General features: G+C 31.8%; 1 protein-coding gene and 2 long non-coding RNA genes across 3 annotated transcripts; all 3 read right to left on the reverse strand.

Moving 5' to 3' along the window:
- Positions 1 to 1,366: 1,366 nt before the first annotated feature.
- Positions 1,367 to 3,605, reverse strand: LOC145039717 (uncharacterized). The gene is made up of 2 exons (XM_078987735.1): positions 1,884 to 3,605; positions 1,367 to 1,732 (listed from the first exon to the last, which is right to left on the reverse strand). The coding sequence occupies exons 1-2, from the start codon at positions 3,603 to 3,605 to the stop codon at positions 1,367 to 1,369; spliced, it is 2,088 nt and encodes a 695-aa protein (XP_078843861.1).
- A 6,964-nt stretch (positions 3,606 to 10,569) lies between these two features.
- LOC145038718 (uncharacterized) lies at positions 10,570 to 11,361 on the reverse strand. Its single transcript, XR_013679512.1, has 5 exons — positions 11,279 to 11,361; positions 11,102 to 11,149; positions 10,927 to 11,005; positions 10,748 to 10,799; positions 10,570 to 10,656 (listed from the first exon to the last, which is right to left on the reverse strand). It is a non-coding gene; the product is annotated as an uncharacterized LOC145038718 (long non-coding RNA).
- Positions 11,362 to 11,467: 106 nt separating this feature from the next.
- Positions 11,468 to 12,063, reverse strand: LOC145038593 (uncharacterized). Its single transcript, XR_013679452.1, has 3 exons — positions 11,853 to 12,063; positions 11,641 to 11,693; positions 11,468 to 11,507 (listed from the first exon to the last, which is right to left on the reverse strand). It is a non-coding gene; the product is annotated as an uncharacterized LOC145038593 (long non-coding RNA).
- Between the last annotated feature and the right edge of the window lie 8,889 nt (positions 12,064 to 20,952).

Raw genomic sequence — 20,952 nt, forward strand, 5'->3', positions numbered from 1 at the left:
CGACTGAAGCTATCTACTCCAATCTGTCTACTATTCTGAATGGGTAATTAACTAGTTTCTATAAAGAATACATTGTTCTTTATGTTTGTTACAATGTTTGATACTATGAATCGCAGTTACTGTTTCTGGTACTATGTCATCATCTTTAGTCTTTAAGACATCAACTGTTCAGGAATTTGTTAAGTAATCAAGTTTGTATTTTATGTCTTATAATTTTTTTTCCATTGTATATACGATGATTTTGAAATCGACTAACCTCATCATAACTTATAAAATTTAATAAGTGGTAGCAATTTGTTAACTAAATTTAGAGCTTTAGCCAAACGTGTAAACTACAACCCTACTGATCATTGTTTTTTTTACCTTTTTAGAACTTTCAAAACATTACTGGTATAACGTATTGAATAATGAATATATATATATATATATATATATATATATATATATATATATATATATATATATATATATATATATACTAGTGGGGTACCAACATGTTACTATTTTAATATATATATATATATATATATATATATATATATATATATATATATATATATATATATATATATATATATATATCGATAAGGTTTATACAAAATTTGATCTTATATATCACGCAAAACTTCTTGATACACTACATTTGATGTGTAAATTCCTCTTCCCTGAAATTCTTTTGTAGGTTTCACTAAGATCTTTGTATTCTCACGGGATATCCCTCTAGAAAGCGCCACATAAAGTTACCGATGCGAGAATACTGACTCTGGTAGATAAACACCAACGTTTGGAATTGTTTGACCTTGAGCTTTATTGATTGTCATAGCAAAGCTAAGCCGAATTGGAAACTATTTTCTTGTCAATTTGAATGGAAACATATCATTATCGGATGGACAAAGAGGAATTCTTGGTAAAAAAAACTCGTTTTCCGGCATGAAGGCCAACCGCTATTTCCGCATCGATCACGTTCATCTGAAAACCTCTGCATATCAATCTTCTGCCATTACATAAACCATTCGAAGTATCAATATTCCTTAACAGTATTATAGGGCATCTAGTTTTGAGTCGAAGGTAATGAGGAGGTAAATCACTGATATTTATAGAGTTTAAGAATTTCCATCGGATAGAAATTGTTCTTATCATCTTCTGCCTCATCAAAACTATAGTAAATCCTCTCCTCTCCACATAACCTATCAATCAGTTGATCATTAATTTCATCAACACTTTCATTTTTTGTTGATAGTATCGCCGTGGAAATAATATACTCTGAAGAGCCTCCATTGATGTGCAAAGAAGGAAAGATTGCATTAATCAACTCGTCTTTTGATTTGTCTTGGTCGGTGTAAGGAATGCACATATCATCAGGTATTCAGACAAAACTTTCATCGATGGTTTCTTCATCTCCGTTGCCAATTTGTATCAAAAAATCTGAAAACCATGGATCGGCCAGTGCTCTCATATTTATAGTTAAACGTATTTTTTTAATCAAAGACCAAAGAGGTGACATCCTCAAACTGGCGTCTACAATCTGTGCTCTAGTACCACGTCTGATTACTAGTAACACCTGTCTAAAATCGCCTCCCAAGATCATTATCTTTCCACCAAAAAGGAGGCTCACCTTTGTAATGTCTTGCATCGTTCGATCCACCGCCTCTACTGCTTGCCTATTCGCCATTGATGCTTCATCCCATATGATTATTTTGGCCAAACAAAGTAGTTGAGTAACCCCACTTTGCTGGTTGATTTTGCACATTGAGTTATTATCAAGATTTATCAGAATCTTAAACCGTGAGTGAGATGTTCTCCCCCCCCCCCCCCCCCGGCATATTATTAGTCGCAGCACCGGATGAAGCTGTCGCAAGTGCAATATGACCATGGGAACGAACCTCGGCAAGTAAGGCTTTGTACAAAAATGTTTTTCCAATTCCACCAGGACCATCTATAAAAAACACACCCGGATGATTCTGATTAACGTGGGTCATGATCTCATCATATGCATTTTTTTGGTCGGTATTGAGAGAATCTTTTGCACGAAGGTGTTTATCATCCACAACGATGGAGTACTCCTCTTGGACCTCGCGATAAAATCCAGATTCCAAATTGATGTTTGTATTTACCATAGGAAGATCAAACTCATTGAGATGCTTACCCATAGATTGCAAAATTATAGAGATATCCATAAGAACCATTGTTTGAACTCGCTCAACACTTTCACATTGTCGCATATAATCTTCAGAAAGTGAATTATAGTGGTCATCCCATAACTTGCGAACATCTCCGGTGTCGCAATAAATGAGTATTGTTGCAAATAACCTTCTAAGAGCACCTGGAAATTGATATAACGAAGCCTCCGTAAGACATTGAGATAGGTTATCATCGGTCTCTATTAACCCTCTCTCAAGAGCAGCTTTACGAAATGTTGGATGTAACACGTTGTTCACCGTGTAAAGATCTTCAAAGGATGTTAGCCCTCTAACATGTGATAGAAGTACCCGTAGGTAGTATCTCTCTCCTTCGGCAGGGTTAGCAGAAACCAATCGGCCTCTCATTGCTCCTTTTTTCCTTTGCTTCCAACAACGTTTGGTTGAATTCCATGTAAAGTATCTTGGGAATTCTTTATATAGATATTGCCTCGGAATCTTATCCATTTTATTCATGTCAAAAAATGCAATCAACATTGAACTCTTATCTTTCTCCCTATCCACAATATCAATCATTGAATCATTATTTGAGAATCTAACCAATTGTTGGTTCGGGAGATGAAGATGAAAAGACATGACGAAAGGGTGGATTTGAGAAAGCGCAAAGCTAAAAATCCTCCATATTGCCTCAGGGGGTGAGACGTAACGTGCATCTTGATATCTTTTAATCTCATTGATGATGGGTTCCGCTCCATCTTGATCAATGTGGACAACTTGTTTGGCATGTCCCTTGTAAACGTATTTAAAAGCATATTTCACAGATTTTATGCTTAAGCAAACCTCGACATTTATGTGGCAATTGAACATCATTAACAACTTCGGGTTATATGGTACCACCCATCTGTTATCAAGTGTATTTCCTCGTACGTTGACCTCTATCCCATTGTTTCTCCTCCTATATAATGGATATGAGTCTTCTCCTTGTGTCGTCGCTTCATTAAATTGTCTAGGATATCTCCACTGACATTGTTTTGGCTCTCCTTGCATACATGGACTGGTTTCTCGTAAATGACCACAAGGACCGTGCATCATGTGCTTCACAACAATTTCGTGCATTTTGGGATACTTTTTCGGATCTGGAAGTTCAGCACACACCATTTTGTCATAATGGTCAGCATTTGTCATCTTGTGTTCTGGTCTCATTATCAAGAGGAAATGTGCATGTAGCAAACCATGCTTTTGAAACTCCACCACATAAACATATGCTCGAACCACACCCAGGATATGATGCTTTAGATGTTGGTCCTTTAGATCCTCTAATTTTGCACGAAACACTCTTGATATAAGGTCTGGTCGATCTTGTGCACTTTGCCCGGGTTTCAAATCATCAACAATTTCTGGCCGGTTTGGATTGCATGTTACTGTAAGGAATATATCAGGCTTTCCGTCATCTTGAACTAACGTCATTGCATCTAGGAACCTTCGTCGCATGTCACGTGGTCCACCGATGAAAGATGCAGGTAAGACTATCCGTTGGCCGACTCTACTTGGTTCAACTTCACCAGCATTGACACAATCAACAATTCCTTGGTAAAGGTCAGATCTTATCTTCTTTTGGTTTAGCTTACAAAAAAGCAAGCGTGAAGTCTCGATCTTTATGTAGATATCTACCACAAATTGTTGTAGTAATCTTCTTCCCAATAGAATTAAATTTTTAGATGAATGAATCTAGAATTTGTAACAGTAGTACTCACGTATTATTACGGTATTCCTACCCTTCTTTGACTTAGCCCCTACATAAGGGTAATGTTAGAAACTTGTAAATTTTGTATTTATGTATATTTTTACCGAAATCATTCATTTTCATATTTCAAAAATGTATGTACCTTCTAAATCATCCACAATATTTTCTTCATTACCCACAACTTCATTGATGGACACCCCATCCCTTGCTATTTTTGCATGCCAACCAGACTCACCATTAGGAAAGAATAATGGATAAGACAAAGGATCATAAAACCTTAGTAAGGTTGAATTTGTGTACTATAGTCAGATCTCCCATATACAACAATGCTTCTTTTATATGTTGTTATGTTGTCATTACCTTGTACCCAAATACTAGCAACCTATATAATTTGTGTTTTTAGTATGGTGAATATGTAATACGATAACTGATATGACTTGAAATTAAGAGAAATAATTATTATCCAAACCTCAGATGTGGTCGGCCGATTGTATACCCTTTGGTCAAGTTTCCACTGATGCGTTCAAAGTGACTTTGTAGTTATCGAGAGGTCCTAGCTCACGAAGGCTTCGAAACGTTGTAGCATACGGGTTTATTGAAAGAACGCCCACCAACACTTGAATGATCTTTCGATCAATATTTGGCCATTGAAGTCTATGTGTAAAGTCGGTTTCGGAATCATAGAAATATAATTGTAAGTACCTAGGTAAGCCATCCCTCGGTACTAACTGATCAATTCTGTGATATATTGCTCCGTTCGCACGAAATGTATATACTCCGGATTTCATATTGCTCAAATCATCATCCAACTCTACTCCCATGGATGTGAAATAAAAGTTTGTATTGTAAGCACGTATAGTATCTCTAAATATTTTGCTTAACTCCTCTTCTGATGTAAAAAGACGATATAACTCATCAGGAATTTTGGAAGATGCCAACTTTGTTTTCCCACTCATGCAACAAAAAGTAGCGAATTCATTTTTGAACCGTTTGGCTCCACAATGAACACATATATTACTTCCCTCCAAAATAGAGTGTACTTCAGGGATACCATCGAAAATAGAATGGTATGGATCCTCAAGAAGAATGTCATCTGGAATTACGTGATTGACATGGACCTCGCTAGAACCTCCAACTTCTATAATATATGAAAACACATCTCTTTTAAATTAAAGATAAAAAAATGTAATTGTTCATTTTAAATAATGATGGTTTATACTAAAATTTGTTGTAGAATTAAATTAGGACTAACCATCTAATGTTTCGTGTGTTAACCCCGTATATATTTGGTTGTTTTCTTCAGCACATATAACATGATGTTTGTGAATGACCTCTGCAGTAGCAAATATACTTTCATTGTTTCATTGTTGGTGATCACTTTCAAGCATTCTCCTTTTTTCTTTGTTGCGTTCATAATACTTTTTGTTAGTATCTTTCCTATTTTGAGCAGCTTTATCCTTACTAAGTGGCATAATATTTTCTTTGTCTCTGGCTCGAGTACCGTGTGAGGTTGAATGGTTATTTGCGGATAGCATTATTCCACCACTACATTGGTTTTCCAAGTTTTGTAATGGTACCTTTTCTAATTGTTGTTTGCTCTTAATTCGTACATAATATTCGCGATTAGCTTTTTTTTTCGTTTTTCTGCACTATTTGGGGTTCCTCGCAAATAACAACCTTTTGCTTTTTGTTTTGCGTAAATCGTGTTTTCCAATATTCTTTGTTGTATCGTTTTCTTCTTTCTGCAATAATATTAATAATACAATCCTTTTTCTTATAAGTTTTTTAGTTCAAATTAAGAAAAAACAATATAAGATTATCATTAATATATTATGCATACCTTTTTCGATATCTAAAGAAATTTGCGTCAAATCTTCATTTTCATTTTCACTATCTTGGGTCCCTATTTCACACTATAAGTTTATAAAACATAAATAAAAAAAATATTATATCTACTAACTCAATACATAAATTTGTTCAATACTTGAATAATATAGATCAAAGATAATAAATTGCAACATAATAGATATATTAAGGTTACAACAACAAAATACCAATATCCAATATTCTTACATAAACAAACCACCAACAACGTTCTTAGGTTGTGTATTTTTAAATTGAAATATATAATTATATCATCCACAAATCGCCCTAATAGCATTTGCTTTTGCCATAACCGGCTCAAATGCAACCCTCGAAATGGATGTAGAATCCAAAAAGTTCACTGAAATTAATTTTTATACATTAATACTTCATATGGATAATAAAAATAATTAATTTGTTAAATGATTTTAATTGACAAGTTTATACTTACTCCCCCCTCGGCTTCGATATTTAACACGAGATACATATATGATCCATTTCTCTTGAATTGATCGTGCGAGTTTAAAAGGTAAGGCTTCAGGACCATCATTCAAAATCAACTGAATTACATAGCCACTATAATAATTTGAAATATTAATTTTAATAGTACTTATAATTAAAATCTTAATAATAATAATGATAATAATAATACAAAAACTTATGATTGATCTTGAAGAAGTAAATCAATCGCACAATCATGGTGTAAAAGACGTCCATCAATAACTTTGCCAACAACATCTAAACCACCATTTAAGTAAAACAAATTTTAGTTATTTTTTAAAAAAATGAGTTAAATATTATATTGTAATAACTATTTAAGAATTACCGATCAGATTTCGTTGACGTGGATTTCTCACCAGATATTCAATAGACTTAACCAATGGATAAGTCGGAAAATGATTTTCAATGACCGGCTCAACTAGAGTGAATCGTGTAGCTTGGTTGACAATTATGACATATTGATCATCAACAAAGTTGTATCCTTCATACTTGGGGAAGTCATCGGGAGTGGAATTGAGTTTAAAATGATTTATAGAATATAAGCGGCCTTCCATACCTCTTTATAGGTATCTTCCTATTAAAGAGCTAGGTACAACTACCACCATTTTTTCTCTCTAGTTAATAAAAAAATTGTTAAAAAATAGTAATAGAAAAACTCTTTATATGGTGAAATTAAGCATTATATATTTGGAACTTACATTTTGGTCAACTACAAGCATAATTACTTTACTTTCCCTTGTATCCACCCAAACAAAATCAATCCGAACGCAAGCGAAATTATACCATACATATGGACTATTGAGTGACCGAAAAGAGTTAACATTGAAATACATATCCATTTTCTACAAAATTTAAAATAAAATGTAAAAGTTAAATAATTGATAACAATATTATTAATTTAAATATTAAAAAGATTCATAATGTTCATCACAATAAATATTGTATCTATAATTATTAAAATAAACAATAGAAAATACAAATATAAAATATTTCAAAATTTCATTTACAATATTAATTTAAATATTAAAAAAATTCAAAATGTTCATAACAATAAATATTGTATTTATAATTATTAAAATAAACAATAGAAAATATAGATATATAATATTTTAGACTTTCATTTACAATGTTAAAAGTTTTGACAAACCTAATTTGATATCATAAATGCTACAAAATTTTATTCTTCATTATATTTTAATAACAACATATTAAACTAAAACCAATAAAAATAATAACTATTCATATAATATATTTCTATAAATATTATACTATTAGTATCTCTATTTCTTACATTTGGTCTTGTATAAATTTGCATCCACTTTTATATCCATATCTTTAAACGGTTTATACTTATATTTTAAATGATTTACATTTGTTATAATAAATAAATATAAAAGAAATTATATAGAGTATAACATGTAGCAAAAAAAAAAGATAATGATATGTAAACAAAATAAAACATGTAAATAAAAGAAACTACATAATATTATCAAGTTTTACACATAGGAATAACTAATATTATATTAAAATATAATAGAGTAAAACATATAGCAAAAAAATGATAATGATATTTAAATAAGATGAATAATGTAAATTGAAATACTTTTAATTTACCTCTATTTTGGACACAAGTCAAAAGTAAGCACCGCCCTGTATCATAGACATGATTAAAACAAAAATAAATTGTTAAAAAACAAATCAAATCTAAACAAAATTGTACGTGTTACTTTAAAGTATATACTAAAAACTTGTTGCTAGGTAAATGACAAAAAAATCAATACACATCACTTTATATTAAAAATAGAAATTAATCAAATTTAAACAAAATTGTAAATGTTACTCTAAAGCATACACTAAAAATTTGTTGCTAGGTAAATGAAATAAAAATCAAAACACATCACTCATTTAAAAATAATAATTGCGATTTAATTTTTGTATATCAAAATACAACAGAAAGAAAAGGAAGCATACCTTTTTTCTAAAACTCAAGCTTCTACAATTTGTTTATCAACCAATGAACATATTTATATAGGTTTTCCTTTTGGAATCTTTTGCTAGTACTGATTTTGAACAATTTTTTTTGTCTATTAAACAGTTTTTTTACAATCTATAAGCCTTTTTTTAAGAGTCTATAAATTGCTGTTTTCTGACAAATAAACAGTATTTTAGACAGTTTGAAAAATACTATTTATAACAACCTATTTACCTATTAATTTAATGTTTTTGACATTGGTTTTTCCTACTTTACACAGTCAACAATACTATTACTTTTCACAGTTAACAATACTATGCAACCAACAATACTATTACTGACAACATTTGTACCTAACAAAATATTTTACAATCAGAAAAATATTTTTTTTTTCACATGCAATCAATTTGTGTTTAAAAAAAAACGAAATTCCTTTATTTGTTTTATTTTATTCGTTATTATAAATTCTCACTTTCACATAAACACAAAATATAAAAAATGTACATTAACATTTATGATATGCATTAATTTTTTTATTCTATTCTTTAATAATAATAAAGCATCCAACTTTAACATTAACACATTCAAAAACATATAGAATATAGATAAATTTAGAATGTTATGACAATAAAAAGTGAGAAAATATGATATTATTATACAAAACTTGTATCATCAATGTTTACAATGCAAGAAATAGCATCATAATTTCAATTTTTGGTTATATTATAATCGAATCAATTAAAATAAGATGATATTTCTTATTCCTTACAAGGAAGCGCAAGAAATATCATTGTACTTCAATGCCGACATAATTATGAATAGCAACTTATTTTCGTAAGAAAGAAAAGCATAAAAAAGTAGGATCCCATAATATAGAAATCTTTGAAAGTACGATGTTATTTCCTACTTTGTATTTTAAAAACTGGGAAATAACAAGGTACTTTCACGATTTCTTTATCATTTAACCTTACTTTAACATACATACATACAATTACACACTTATGAACGGATTACATAATAGAAAAAAAATCATATTTCTACCCCTACTAATTTTGAAGGTTGTCCAAACACATCAAAAACTTGTGCCTAGCAAAAAAAAGGTAAAATATAAGTCATCATAAAACAATCATGAATTGTATACATATTTACATTGTAATTTAATTGTTGACTTAAGAGTATCTTACTTTCATTTCAATGAGAAAAAAAAAATGCATTATAAAAATTGGATCAAAGAAATTATGATGTTATTTCATTCTTTGTATTTCAAATATATTAGAAAACAACACTAAAAAAAGGAATCAATGAAAGTTTGTATTTACAAAACACAATATAGGATCAAATAGTGCATCATATAAATATAATCTAACTTTAATTGTTGCCTTAAAGCTTCTTAATTTCATTTTAGTTAAATAAAAGTAGTGCATTATAAAGCATGAATAAAAGAAAGTATGATCCTATTTCATGCTTTGTATTTAAATAAACATGAAAAATAGGATGCTATAAAGAGATTCAATGCGAGTATGATGCTATTTATAACTCTTTAAAAAAGAAATACTAATGCTTGTAATAAAATCTTTATAATTGCATTATTCTTTTACATACACACATGATCACATACATATACCATACAGTAGGATGTCATTATATACCTTTCATAAAAAGGTTTCATTTTTTTTTCTTTATATCAAATAAAGGTGCCATATAAAGTATGATGATATTTCTTACTTTGTGTTTTACAAAGGAATAAATATGATCGAGTTTTTGACTAAATAGGTGTGTTGTAAATTTTTATTTACCAAATAGGTGTAGACTCAAAAATATTTACCAAACAAATGTAGTTTTAAAATTTTATATTTTTAAACTTTCATTTTCTTTTTACTTTTTTTCTTTTAAATATTTTTTGACCTCTCTTTTTATAAAAAATTGCTATTTTTATCATTTTTTTTATAAACCCCATTTCTTAAAATAATTTGGTAATGTAAAACAAAGTTTGTGTCACTACATTTAACTTTAAAATTTGCCAAATTACCATACCATTCTAGTATGTTGATCTATTTTCACATAAAAAATTAATATCAAAAAGTTTTAAAAAGGTCAAAAGAAAAATATTAAAATATATGAAAATAGAATAAAAGCCTGAAAGTTTTAGAAAAAATATAAACTTTGAAACTACACTTATTTGATAAATATTTTTAAAACTACACCTATTTGGTAAATAAAATTTTAAAACAAAATATAATCATATATATTTAAATAAAAGTATAATGCAATTTCTAAGGCTAAAAAAGTTTCATAAACATTTGATTTAATTAAAACTTTAAATTCTATAATGATATCATATAGAAAAAAACCTCACCAAGTATATGAAGAGTTTAGAAAAATATCAACTACCTTCAATAAGTATTTATTAAACAATTAATCACACCCTTTCATCGGATCTGAAAAAAAAAAAACATAAACTATGAGTTAACCATGAATATATATAACATGAAAGTTTAATTGAAGTTAAATAAACACCAATAATTATACCTAAATAACATAAAAGTTAGTTGGTGCAAATCTGATAGCATTCCTTCTTGATCTGCTTGCATTTCATATATACAATAGAATAAAAAATCACAAAATCAGAATTTTTATGTGTAAATAGATAGAAAACGAAAATGTTGAAATGGTTCGTTGAACAAATAAAAACGCAACAGAAATATAACCTGGTAATATTCTAAAACACAAAGTAAAATTGGAGTTTCATTCAACATCCATGGGATGCACCGTTCCAGTTTTTTTGACCTGAAAAAAAAAACGATTTTTGTGGCTAATGGAGTTTGTTCATTATTATGGAGAAGAAAACTGAAAAATCAAACCAAGTTAGAAACAAAAACAAACCTTTCTCCTGTTTGTACTGCACGATCGAAAACCTCAAGATTGTGAGCCCTAGCACATGGAATCGCAAACAACACCAAAATCGTTAAAACAAGACAAAAGAATTATGGAGAACAAAACTCAAAAACCAAAACAAGTTATAAAAAAAGGAACCTTTCTATCCTTTAAACAAAAACGGACCTTTCTCTAGTATGTACTGCATGATCGAAAAACCTCAAAATTATGAGCCCTATGACATGGAATCGCAAGCAACACCAAAATCTGTTAAAACAAGATAAAAGGTAGGCGGTTTTGGCGATCTTTTTGAATTATGGAGATCAAAACTCAAAAACGAAACATGTTATAAACAAACGAACCTTTCTATAGTTTGTTCAGCATAATCTTTCAAAACCTTGGGATTGTATTAACCCTAAGACATGAAATCGAAACAAACAAGCAAAATTGGTTAGCACAGGACAAACCGTAGGGTATTTTGGCGATTTTTTTGTGACTAATTATGGAGAACAAAACCCAAAAACCGAAACAAGTTATAAAAAACGAACCTTTCAATCGTTTGTTCAGCGAAGTCTTCGAAAACCTTGGGATTGTATTAACCCTAACACATGACATCGAAACAAACAAGCAAAATCGGTTAGCACAGGACAAACCATAGGGGATTTTCACGATTTTTTGTAGCTAATGTCGTTCGTTCAAAATTCTGGAAAAGAAAACTCAAAAACCAAACCAAGTTATCAAAAAAAAAAAAAAAACGAACCTTTCAATCTTTTGTTCCACACGATCTTCAAAAACTTCGAGATTGTATAAACCCTAGCAAGTGAAATCGAAACAAAAAACCAAGGATCCGTGTAATGGCGACTACATTAAGAGAGATTTAGAAGGTGAATCGATTAAGAGAGGAGGAGGAGAGATCACGTGAAATCGAAACAAAAAACCAAGGATCCGCGTAATGGCGACTGGATCAAGATAGATGTAGACGACGAATGGATTAAGAGAGGAGGAGGAATATCTTTTGATATCACGATATGGAAACGGCGGAATGAGAAAGGTCCATACAATTTCACGAATGGATTAGAGGGATCCGCGTATTTGTTTTTGTGGTTTCCTATTGGTTCAAACAATTTCACACGGATTACAAATATCAAAATCATGACCCTTCATTTTAGATCCAAATGTCCATAATTGATCTCCTTGATTTTTAAGATAAATGTCTTAAATTATAGAGGGCCCACAAAGATAAACCTTTTATAAGATGGTATATATATATAGAAAATACGATGCACATCATGAAAGGAAATCCAGAAAATCAGATTTCCAAAAACATGTCCATTACAATTCTTGTTTGTGACTTGTGTATGTTTGGTTTTGATATGTTACTAGTTTAAGTAGTCATGTCTTTTGTTTTGTAGATGGAAGCAACTCAAGGAGCTCGTAATGAAGTTGAAAGTAAGATTAACCGGCAAGGTAATCCGGTTATTGATGTTAATGCTGATAATAAAAATGATGCAGAAAAGAAGGGTGGTACCGGTGGTCGAAAGGTATTCTTCATATGGGGACATTTCAAAGAAGTGGTGGGAAAAGACAAAGTAAAATGCACACATTGTAAGATGATAATGCAAGGAAATTCGAAACAAAACAGTACGAGTTCAATGGCCAACCATTTATACAACGTATGTAAAACCTCACCTCTTTATAAGAAAAAGACAGATTCGAAAAAACAAGCCACGTTGAATTTTAAAAAGTTAGGGCGGGGGGGGGGGGGGGGGGGGGCTACTTCTTTGGAATCTCATAGCTTTAGCCAAGAAAAGTGTAGGAAATCCTTAGCGCGTATGTGTATCAAAGATAACCAACCATTTAGTATAGTTGACGATGAGGGGTTTAGAGAATACTCATGGGATTTGCAACCCTTGTTTAAAATAACATCGAGGTGGAATGTTGCAACAGATTGTTTAAAGTTATACAACGAAGAGGTGTCAAAGCTTAAGGACCTTTTGAAAAATCAAACCATGTCTCTTACCACCGACACGTGGACGTCTGTGCAAAATGTTAATTACATGTGTCTTACGGTACATTGGATTGATGATCAAAGGGTTTTGAGAAAGAAAATTCTCAACTTTTATCAGATAGCAAATCAGATCACCAGGGTGAAACTATTGGGAAGCTAGTTTACAATTGCTTGGAGAAGCGGGGTATCGAGAGAAGTGGGGTATCGAGAGAGTGTTTACAGTAGCCATGGATAATGTTTCATTTAAATATGGGGCAATTAGATATTTAGTGGCCATGATCAAGGGACCTCATTCTTTCTTGGATTGCAAGTATTTGCATCTACGGTGTTGTGCCCATATCATAAATCTTGTGGTGAGAGACGGTTTAGAGGAACAATTCTCATCTATCTCAAAGATTCGAAATGTTGTAAAGTATGTGAGGTCATCTCCTGATAGGGCTGCAAATTTCAAGGATTGTGTTGAGAAAGTGAAGATTGATTGTAAAAGGAAACCAAGCCTAGATGTTGATACACAATGGAATTCTACATTTTTGATGTTGGAGACGGTAGAAAAGTATGAATCCGCGTTTAATAAGGGGATTTTATGAGGAATGCTTTAATTTTTAGGTGTATATTAATTTTTATTATATTTTACATACTAACATTTTAAATTGTTTTCATTTTTACTATTAGGCTTCATTCTATCGATTCTGGTTATAGAGCTTTCTGTAGAGCTGATGTCGATGAGGATTATGATGGTAGTACGAGAAAGAGATGAAGATACAATACTATTTATCGCAAACTATTAACGGTACTTTATGTTTATTTTTAACAAACTGTTAATGGTATTAAACTTTGATCTTTTGAACTCTTTTATGCTTTTAGAATAATAGAATGTGTGCTCTTTATTTTAGTATATTTAAAGTAGATAAAATACTATTTATCGCAACGTACTTTCACTGGGTTTGAATCCAAAAACTAGAAAAAAAAAAACAGGAGCTCATAAACCCAAGGCTTAAAACCGAAAACCCATAAACACAACACGAAAAAAAGAAAAACTGAACCTATATGGGTTTAAAAACCGAAAAACTGACTTTCAATGGTTTGGTTTGTTTTTAGCAAAAAACCGACCCATGCTCATCCTTACCATTTAGCTTAAAATTTAATTTTAGGTATTGAACCCACCAGGTCCAATTTATAATCATAAGCTTAAAGCTTCTATGTTTTATTGTAAATCTAACTAAACAATTAGGACTTATCGAAAAGTTAATTCTTTTCGTGATTCATTAGACCCATAATATTTTTTGGAGCAACTTAAATCCAACAATCTTTTTTAATCACTTTGGATAATCAATTTCATCTAACACTTTTCATGAGAGATCATCTTGGTGATTGTAATGTCATCCGATCATTTTGTATAATTGATTAAGATGAAAAGGGATTTCAACTAATATATCATATGAGTTAGTTAGTACAATATGTCATTTTGTACAAGACTATTTTGATTATAACTTTACGAATGTGATGGTTCAAGGGGTATGCACCTTATGGCGGTGTCAAGAGGCACCATATCAAAACCTAAACAAATTTTAGGATTACAAGTACATTAGGAAATGTGTACATAAGTATGCTACTAGTCATTTTAAAGTTGGTGTGCTAGGACCGACTAAAGCCACTTTGAACTCTTTTGCAATTGATCAAAGTTGATGTTTAACTTAGTTTAGAGTAACAACTCACTTTAAACCGTCGAGGTCGGTTTGAATAGACTGTACGTATAGTGTTTGGTATAACCAAAAGAAAACAACGATTCAAATTACCATATTGCCCTTTATATAAAAATATGAGAAATCAAATATTCTCTTACCATCTTCCTACATATCTAAGAGTGTGACACTTATCATATTTAATAAAATTAATTATTTTTTGTTACACTTGTCATCATCTATAACTGGTAGGAGGATGCGTAGGAAGAATAAGTAAGAGGATATTTAATTACTAAAAAAGTATTATAGAATAACCACCATAACTTCAAATTAATGCTAACCAGACTTTTCAAACCTAATCTATTTATATTGACAGTTGTTCGATTATGAACATAGGAAAAGATTGAAGATGGAGAAAAGATATGAATTTTTAGAAGATGTTTTATTTAGATTTAATATGTATGTGTAATGTATTATTTAATGTTGGTGTCTTGATTATTTGGATACATCTTTATAATTATATGTCTTGACACTTCAACATTTTAAATGTTAATCGGACTGTTTGAGATATTTGTCCACAATTTAATTTATCTAAATGATTTACTCAAGTATAACTAGTGGAGATGCCCATGCTTTGTATGGGTCCAAGGGGGTCTTATTTTTTGTTTGACTGTATAAGTAGAATGTAGTTAAATATGGGAAAAGGATCACATTAAAAGATAAACATTACATAAGTTCAAAAGATTTCAAATAGATAGATGATTCTAAAGAGGATGGTGGAGTTGAGCTTTTATGGCTATGATTTCAAACAAATATATGTATGTTGCTACTTTGTGTATTTAACGTGTAGTTGAGACATACAAGGATGCTAATTACCGAATGGCTTGTCCGGATCCGAGTAGCAACTAAATTTCACAATAGCAGCTTTCTGGCATCAACTTCTGGAAGTGCTCTTGTAACTTTATCAATTTATCCAAGTTATCTGGTCCTCTGAACATGAGGAAAAAAATCTTTATAGTACATATGCTGCTTATGTCAACATCATAAAAATGTATACAAAAGAAAAACTAAGACTCACTAAATAAATATAGAAATAGTGGAGCAACGACTGCTATCCTTAAGTTAAAAATCATTAGAAAAACAAATGAAAATATTATCTTCTAAATAATAATGTTGTAAGGGTGTGAAATGGAATAATCAACATACCGTTGTCGAAAGGTTACACATTATGGGAGTATGGGAAACCAAATCTCCATGGCCTTATGCTTCTTGTTGAAGTTGTTTCAAACATTCTTTCAAGGCACCAACAAGTTAAACAATTCGATCCTCGAGGGTTAAGTTTCTGACAAAATCTCAACTTGTCGTAGTAATGAAGAGGCCTCACTTTGAACTTTCTCCCATCCGTAACAAAAAAGAAAAAAAAACAACTAAATTATTATTTGTAACATCCATAAAAATCACAAACAATTTAAACCTTTCAAAACAACTCATTTACTCATAAAAGTGTTTACAAAATCATTGTTTCCACAACATTCTTTAAAATCAGAGTCTCCCAACACAACATGTTGACATATAATAGATAACAAACATATACATATAATCAAGGCAGACAAGATCACATGTAGTCCTACAGATCTACCAGACTAACATATCAACAACTAGCATAATCATACAGATCTATTCCATACTCAACATATCAGTGTACAACAGGATATCAATCTAATGGGATGACCTTGGTGCCTTCGACCTGTAAGTACAGTGAGGAAAACTGACCTCGATCCGCTGATAATCAAATACCTGCTCGGACCGCCAAACTAGATAACCTCATGCCAACTAACAATAAATACAATCTTAATTAATATAATTAACCCGATAACCCAAAATACCCTTAGGTCACACTTGGTCAACCCCGGTCAAAGTCAAAGCCCACGATCAAGGTCCAAAAGTCAATATTTCTTCCTAGCGGAGTACTCCCTGCGTACCAATAGAGTACAAGAGTATGCCCAACATACTCTGATGTTGACCAATAGCGGCGTGCTAACCACGTAGGAGCAGCATACCACCAGGTACGCCCAACATACTCAACACAGTCCCAAAACTCAATTAAGAGCCTATTCCATTAATTTCTTACATCCAAAACTCAGATCCAAGCCCAAAATGATGTCCTAAGTCATAAAGTTTCCAACCTTATGACTTTGCATGGCTATAAAGTGCTTAATGTCCAAAACCCTAAGTTCTTAACCCAATAAGACATCCCAACTCTTGCATGGAAGGGATAGAAGGGCCAATATCACATTTTTATAGTTCATAATAGCTTTATAATGGATAAAGTTTCCAACCTTATCCATTAGAATGGTCCCAACAAACAAGATCTAGTCTTTAAGTCTGAAAGGCACCCAAAAGTTCATCTTTATCAATATAATCCATTAAGTACAAGTCTCAAACTTTCAGATCTGAATCAAAATGATGTTTAGATGGATAAAGTTTCAACTTTATCCATAACAAGGTCACAAAATTTCAAGATCTAAACTTTATGCACTAAAATGACCAGAAGCTCATAACATCCAAAGCTAGTTAGATGCAACAAATGCATCATCAAGATTCAAACTTTATACCTCTAGAAGATAGATCAAAGCGAATAAAGTGCAGATCTACAAGCTCTAAAGCAACCAACACTTCTCCAAGAAGTTCATTCTTCTCCAAGGTTCACCATGCATACTCCAAAGCACTTAAAGACACCTTCTTTTTTGCATAATAAGCTTAACTAGAGTTAGGGTTTCATGGAAGGGGTGTTGGAGGGGTGGAGGCTGAGAATGGAGTGAGTTTGAGGAAGTTAAGGAGCTTAAATTGGGATGAAACCATAATAATCAGGTTTGGGCAAAGATTAAATACACCCAACGTACTTTTGGTTCACTTAGCGTACTCAGGGTGCCTTAGTACACCCATCATACTTTTGTACGCCCAACGTACTCAGGACAACCCAAAACCGAGTAAGCTTTAAACATGCATAACTTCTTTGTTCTAACTCTGATTTCGATGTTTAAATCCACAGAAAGGTAACGAGAAGCTTTACACTTCTATGAACTCATCATTTCCTTAAAACTTTCCGAACAAAAATCCAAAATTTTCAACTGAAGCTTAATGAATTTAGTGATTTATTTTATAAAGAACTGGCAAAGCTTGACAAGTTTTTTGAGAGCATTAAGGATAAAGTTGATTTTCTTATGAATGCTACTCGAACCTTAATTGAAGATGTGAGTGCCTTCAATAAGGATTATGTTGGCGTTTTAAAGCTTAAGAGGGAAGCTAGCGATAATTTTTTTGATAATTAAGAATTCGCTTTCTGGTTTTCATGAACGATTATCGAAGTTTGATTTTCCATCATCAACTTTGATATCTCAAGAGCAAATTTCTTCCACGATTTCATCAATGTAGTCATGTTTCAAGTATGAGTTTTCTCCCATTCTTGATGTGGTTCTTCGCTTACCCACCAATGCTCCATGTCCTTCTACGAACATGTCACAAGGGGGAGAAAAAGGGATTAGGTCATCGAAAGACTATGGGGAAGATAAAAGGAAAATAGTTAGGAAGTTAATCTCTACTCATATTCCAAATTCTCTACTAATGAAAGCTATACTGACAACTTCGAAAACTACTACTGCTCAAAATGTCGAATTGCATTTGCCCAAGCCGTAATAAAAAAAATGGTTGAACATTAGTGAGGGAGGCTCAAGTACTTCAACAGCCAAACCTATTACAACATTTGACCCTGAAGATAAAGGAAAAGGTGTTCATGTTGAACCAACGAATGAATAAAAGAAGAAGCTTTAAGAGCTTAAGTTGGAAAGATTAAGGCAGTTGGACATCAGATAAGGTTAACAACGAATGATCCACCAGGTCTTAACAAGGGTGATCCCAACAAAGTCTGGTGATATGAAACGATTTAAAGCACAACTTTTGGCGAATATGATGATTTTGTTGTAAGACCAAAGAAAATCTATGCCATTTAAGATTCTAATTTCAATCAACTAGATTTTGTTGTTCGTCATTTGATGTTCATATTTCCTGAGTTCAAGCTATTAGATTAAGGTGTCCAAGCCAGTAACTAAATTGGTATATTCTAGTAATTATAAGCAAAGTCCTTTTTGGGTTGCCCTCATAACCAGAAATAGCTATAAATGATTAGGAGAGAGAAGTATAATTTATTATATTATTATATGATTAACAAACTAATAGGAAATTATGGGAAAATGATTTGTTAATATATTAGGTGATTAATATATTAATTGGAAATAAATAGTTGATTTGTTGATTTATTATGTGATTAATAAATTAATATGAGATCAGTTGTCAAATAATTGATTTGTTAATTTATATGATTAATAAATTAGCGTGAAATCAATTAGAATTGATTAATCATTAATCAAAATTAATCTGAAATGGGATTAACTGGAATTAATTAAGGGTGCAAGGGGTGAATTGTAATTGCTCAATAGTTGAACAGAAGAAGCAATTCTATAACCATCCATGGTATGGACGGTTTTGGAGGGTTTCCTACGGTTTCTGGAAGCCTCCTGGTTGCATAAAATGAAAGGATTTGAATTATGATTAAATCTATTATTTAATTAATTCAAATTTTGCTTTACCTGCAACTTACCTAAACTATAAATAGGACACATCGGCTTGCAATTTTGGTTCAACACATTACCAAAAGGCATAGGAATGAAATTTCCTTCATATCTCCTCTCTCCTCCTCATTCTATAGTTTATGGTTTTGGGTGTGAGTCACGAGAGGCATCATCCTTTTGGTGCTTGATTTCTAAGGAACTTCAAGAGGATTTGATTTGATTATTTTCTATAATAATCAAAATGTATGTAACCCTAATCTTTATGTTAATTTCGATTCTCATAGCCTATCTCTAGGGTTTCTTGATGTTCATAGGTTATTGCTATCAATGGAGAAAACATAGATCCTTTATAGGTTGCATGTGAACTTAATGGTTTAAGTGTTTTTCTACCACATGAATTTTTTTATAACCTAGAAAACCCATCAGTGATATCATAACATTAGTTTTCTAATTAATTGAGAATAATAGTGAATTAATCAAAATTAGGGTTTATGGAGATTAAACCCTAATGGCCTTAAATTTTCGCAAAAGGCTAGGGTTCTTGAAACCCTAGCCTCCACCCCTATTTTTGAAAATGCTAGAGTTTCCCTTAGGGTTTCTAGTTTCATTAATTATAATTTTAAATGTATTAAAATTTGGATAACTAAAACCTACTAACCCTAATCCTTTTATTTTCGAAAATTAGAAGGGTTACTAGATTAGGATTAAATTTGATGTCGATAGAAGCTTTATTGACCATAGGTTTAGAAACACGATAAAACATAAACGTAGTAAAACTTACACGATAGAAATGGAAATTGGCCAAGTAAAAAGCACCTTAGAAATACTTACCAATTCTCTTCTTACCCTAAATAACCATGTCTTTCACGACGACCTAATACTTATGACCATTGGAAGTTTGGATGTGATTATCGGAATGGATTGGTTATCACCTCACCGAGCCGAAGTTCTATGCTATGAGAAAGTCATTCGAATACCCTTACCCAAAGACGAAGACCTTATGATTTATAGAGATAAATCCCGGAAGAACCTAAGGCTCATTTCTTACATGAAGGCAAGAAAGTACTTATAGAAGAGTTACTTCATTTTCTTGGGTTACGTAGTGGATATGCAAGAATGGGTAAGGAAATCAAAGATATTCCACAAGTGTGAAACTACTCAGATGTATTTCCATAGGATCCACCTGGATTACCCCTAGTCAGACAGGTTGAATTCTTAATTGACTTAATCCCAGGTACAACACTAGTGGCAAGATCTCCTTATCGCCTGACACCATCAGAAATGCAAGAACTATCCATTCAACTTCAAGAACTAATTGGAAAAGGCTTTATCTGGCAAAGCTTATTACCATGGGGAGGTCTGGAATTATTTGTAAAAAAAAAAAAGAAAGATGGATCATTCAGGATGTACATGGACTATCGAGAGTTGAACAAACTCACCATCAAAACCGACACCCACTTCCGCGGATCGACGACCTGTTCGACCAGCTACAAGGATCCTGTTACTACTCGAAGTTCGATCTAAGATCCAATTATCATAAAC

The sequence above is a fragment of the Lactuca saligna genome, chromosome 4 (assembly GCF_052625555.1).
Source record: "Lactuca saligna cultivar CGN05327 chromosome 4, ASM5262555v1, whole genome shotgun sequence".
Lineage (NCBI taxonomy): Eukaryota > Viridiplantae > Streptophyta > Magnoliopsida > Asterales > Asteraceae > Lactuca > Lactuca saligna.

Coding starts and splice junctions, on each gene's coding strand:
- LOC145039717 (XM_078987735.1), bottom strand. CDS start 3,605: ATGACGTTAGTTCAAGATGACGGAAAGCCTGATATATTCCTTACAGTA. Junction 1,733..1,883: donor ACAAAGCCTTACTTGCCGAG/GTTCGTTCCCAT, acceptor AAAATCAACCAG/CAAAGTGGGGTTACTCAACT.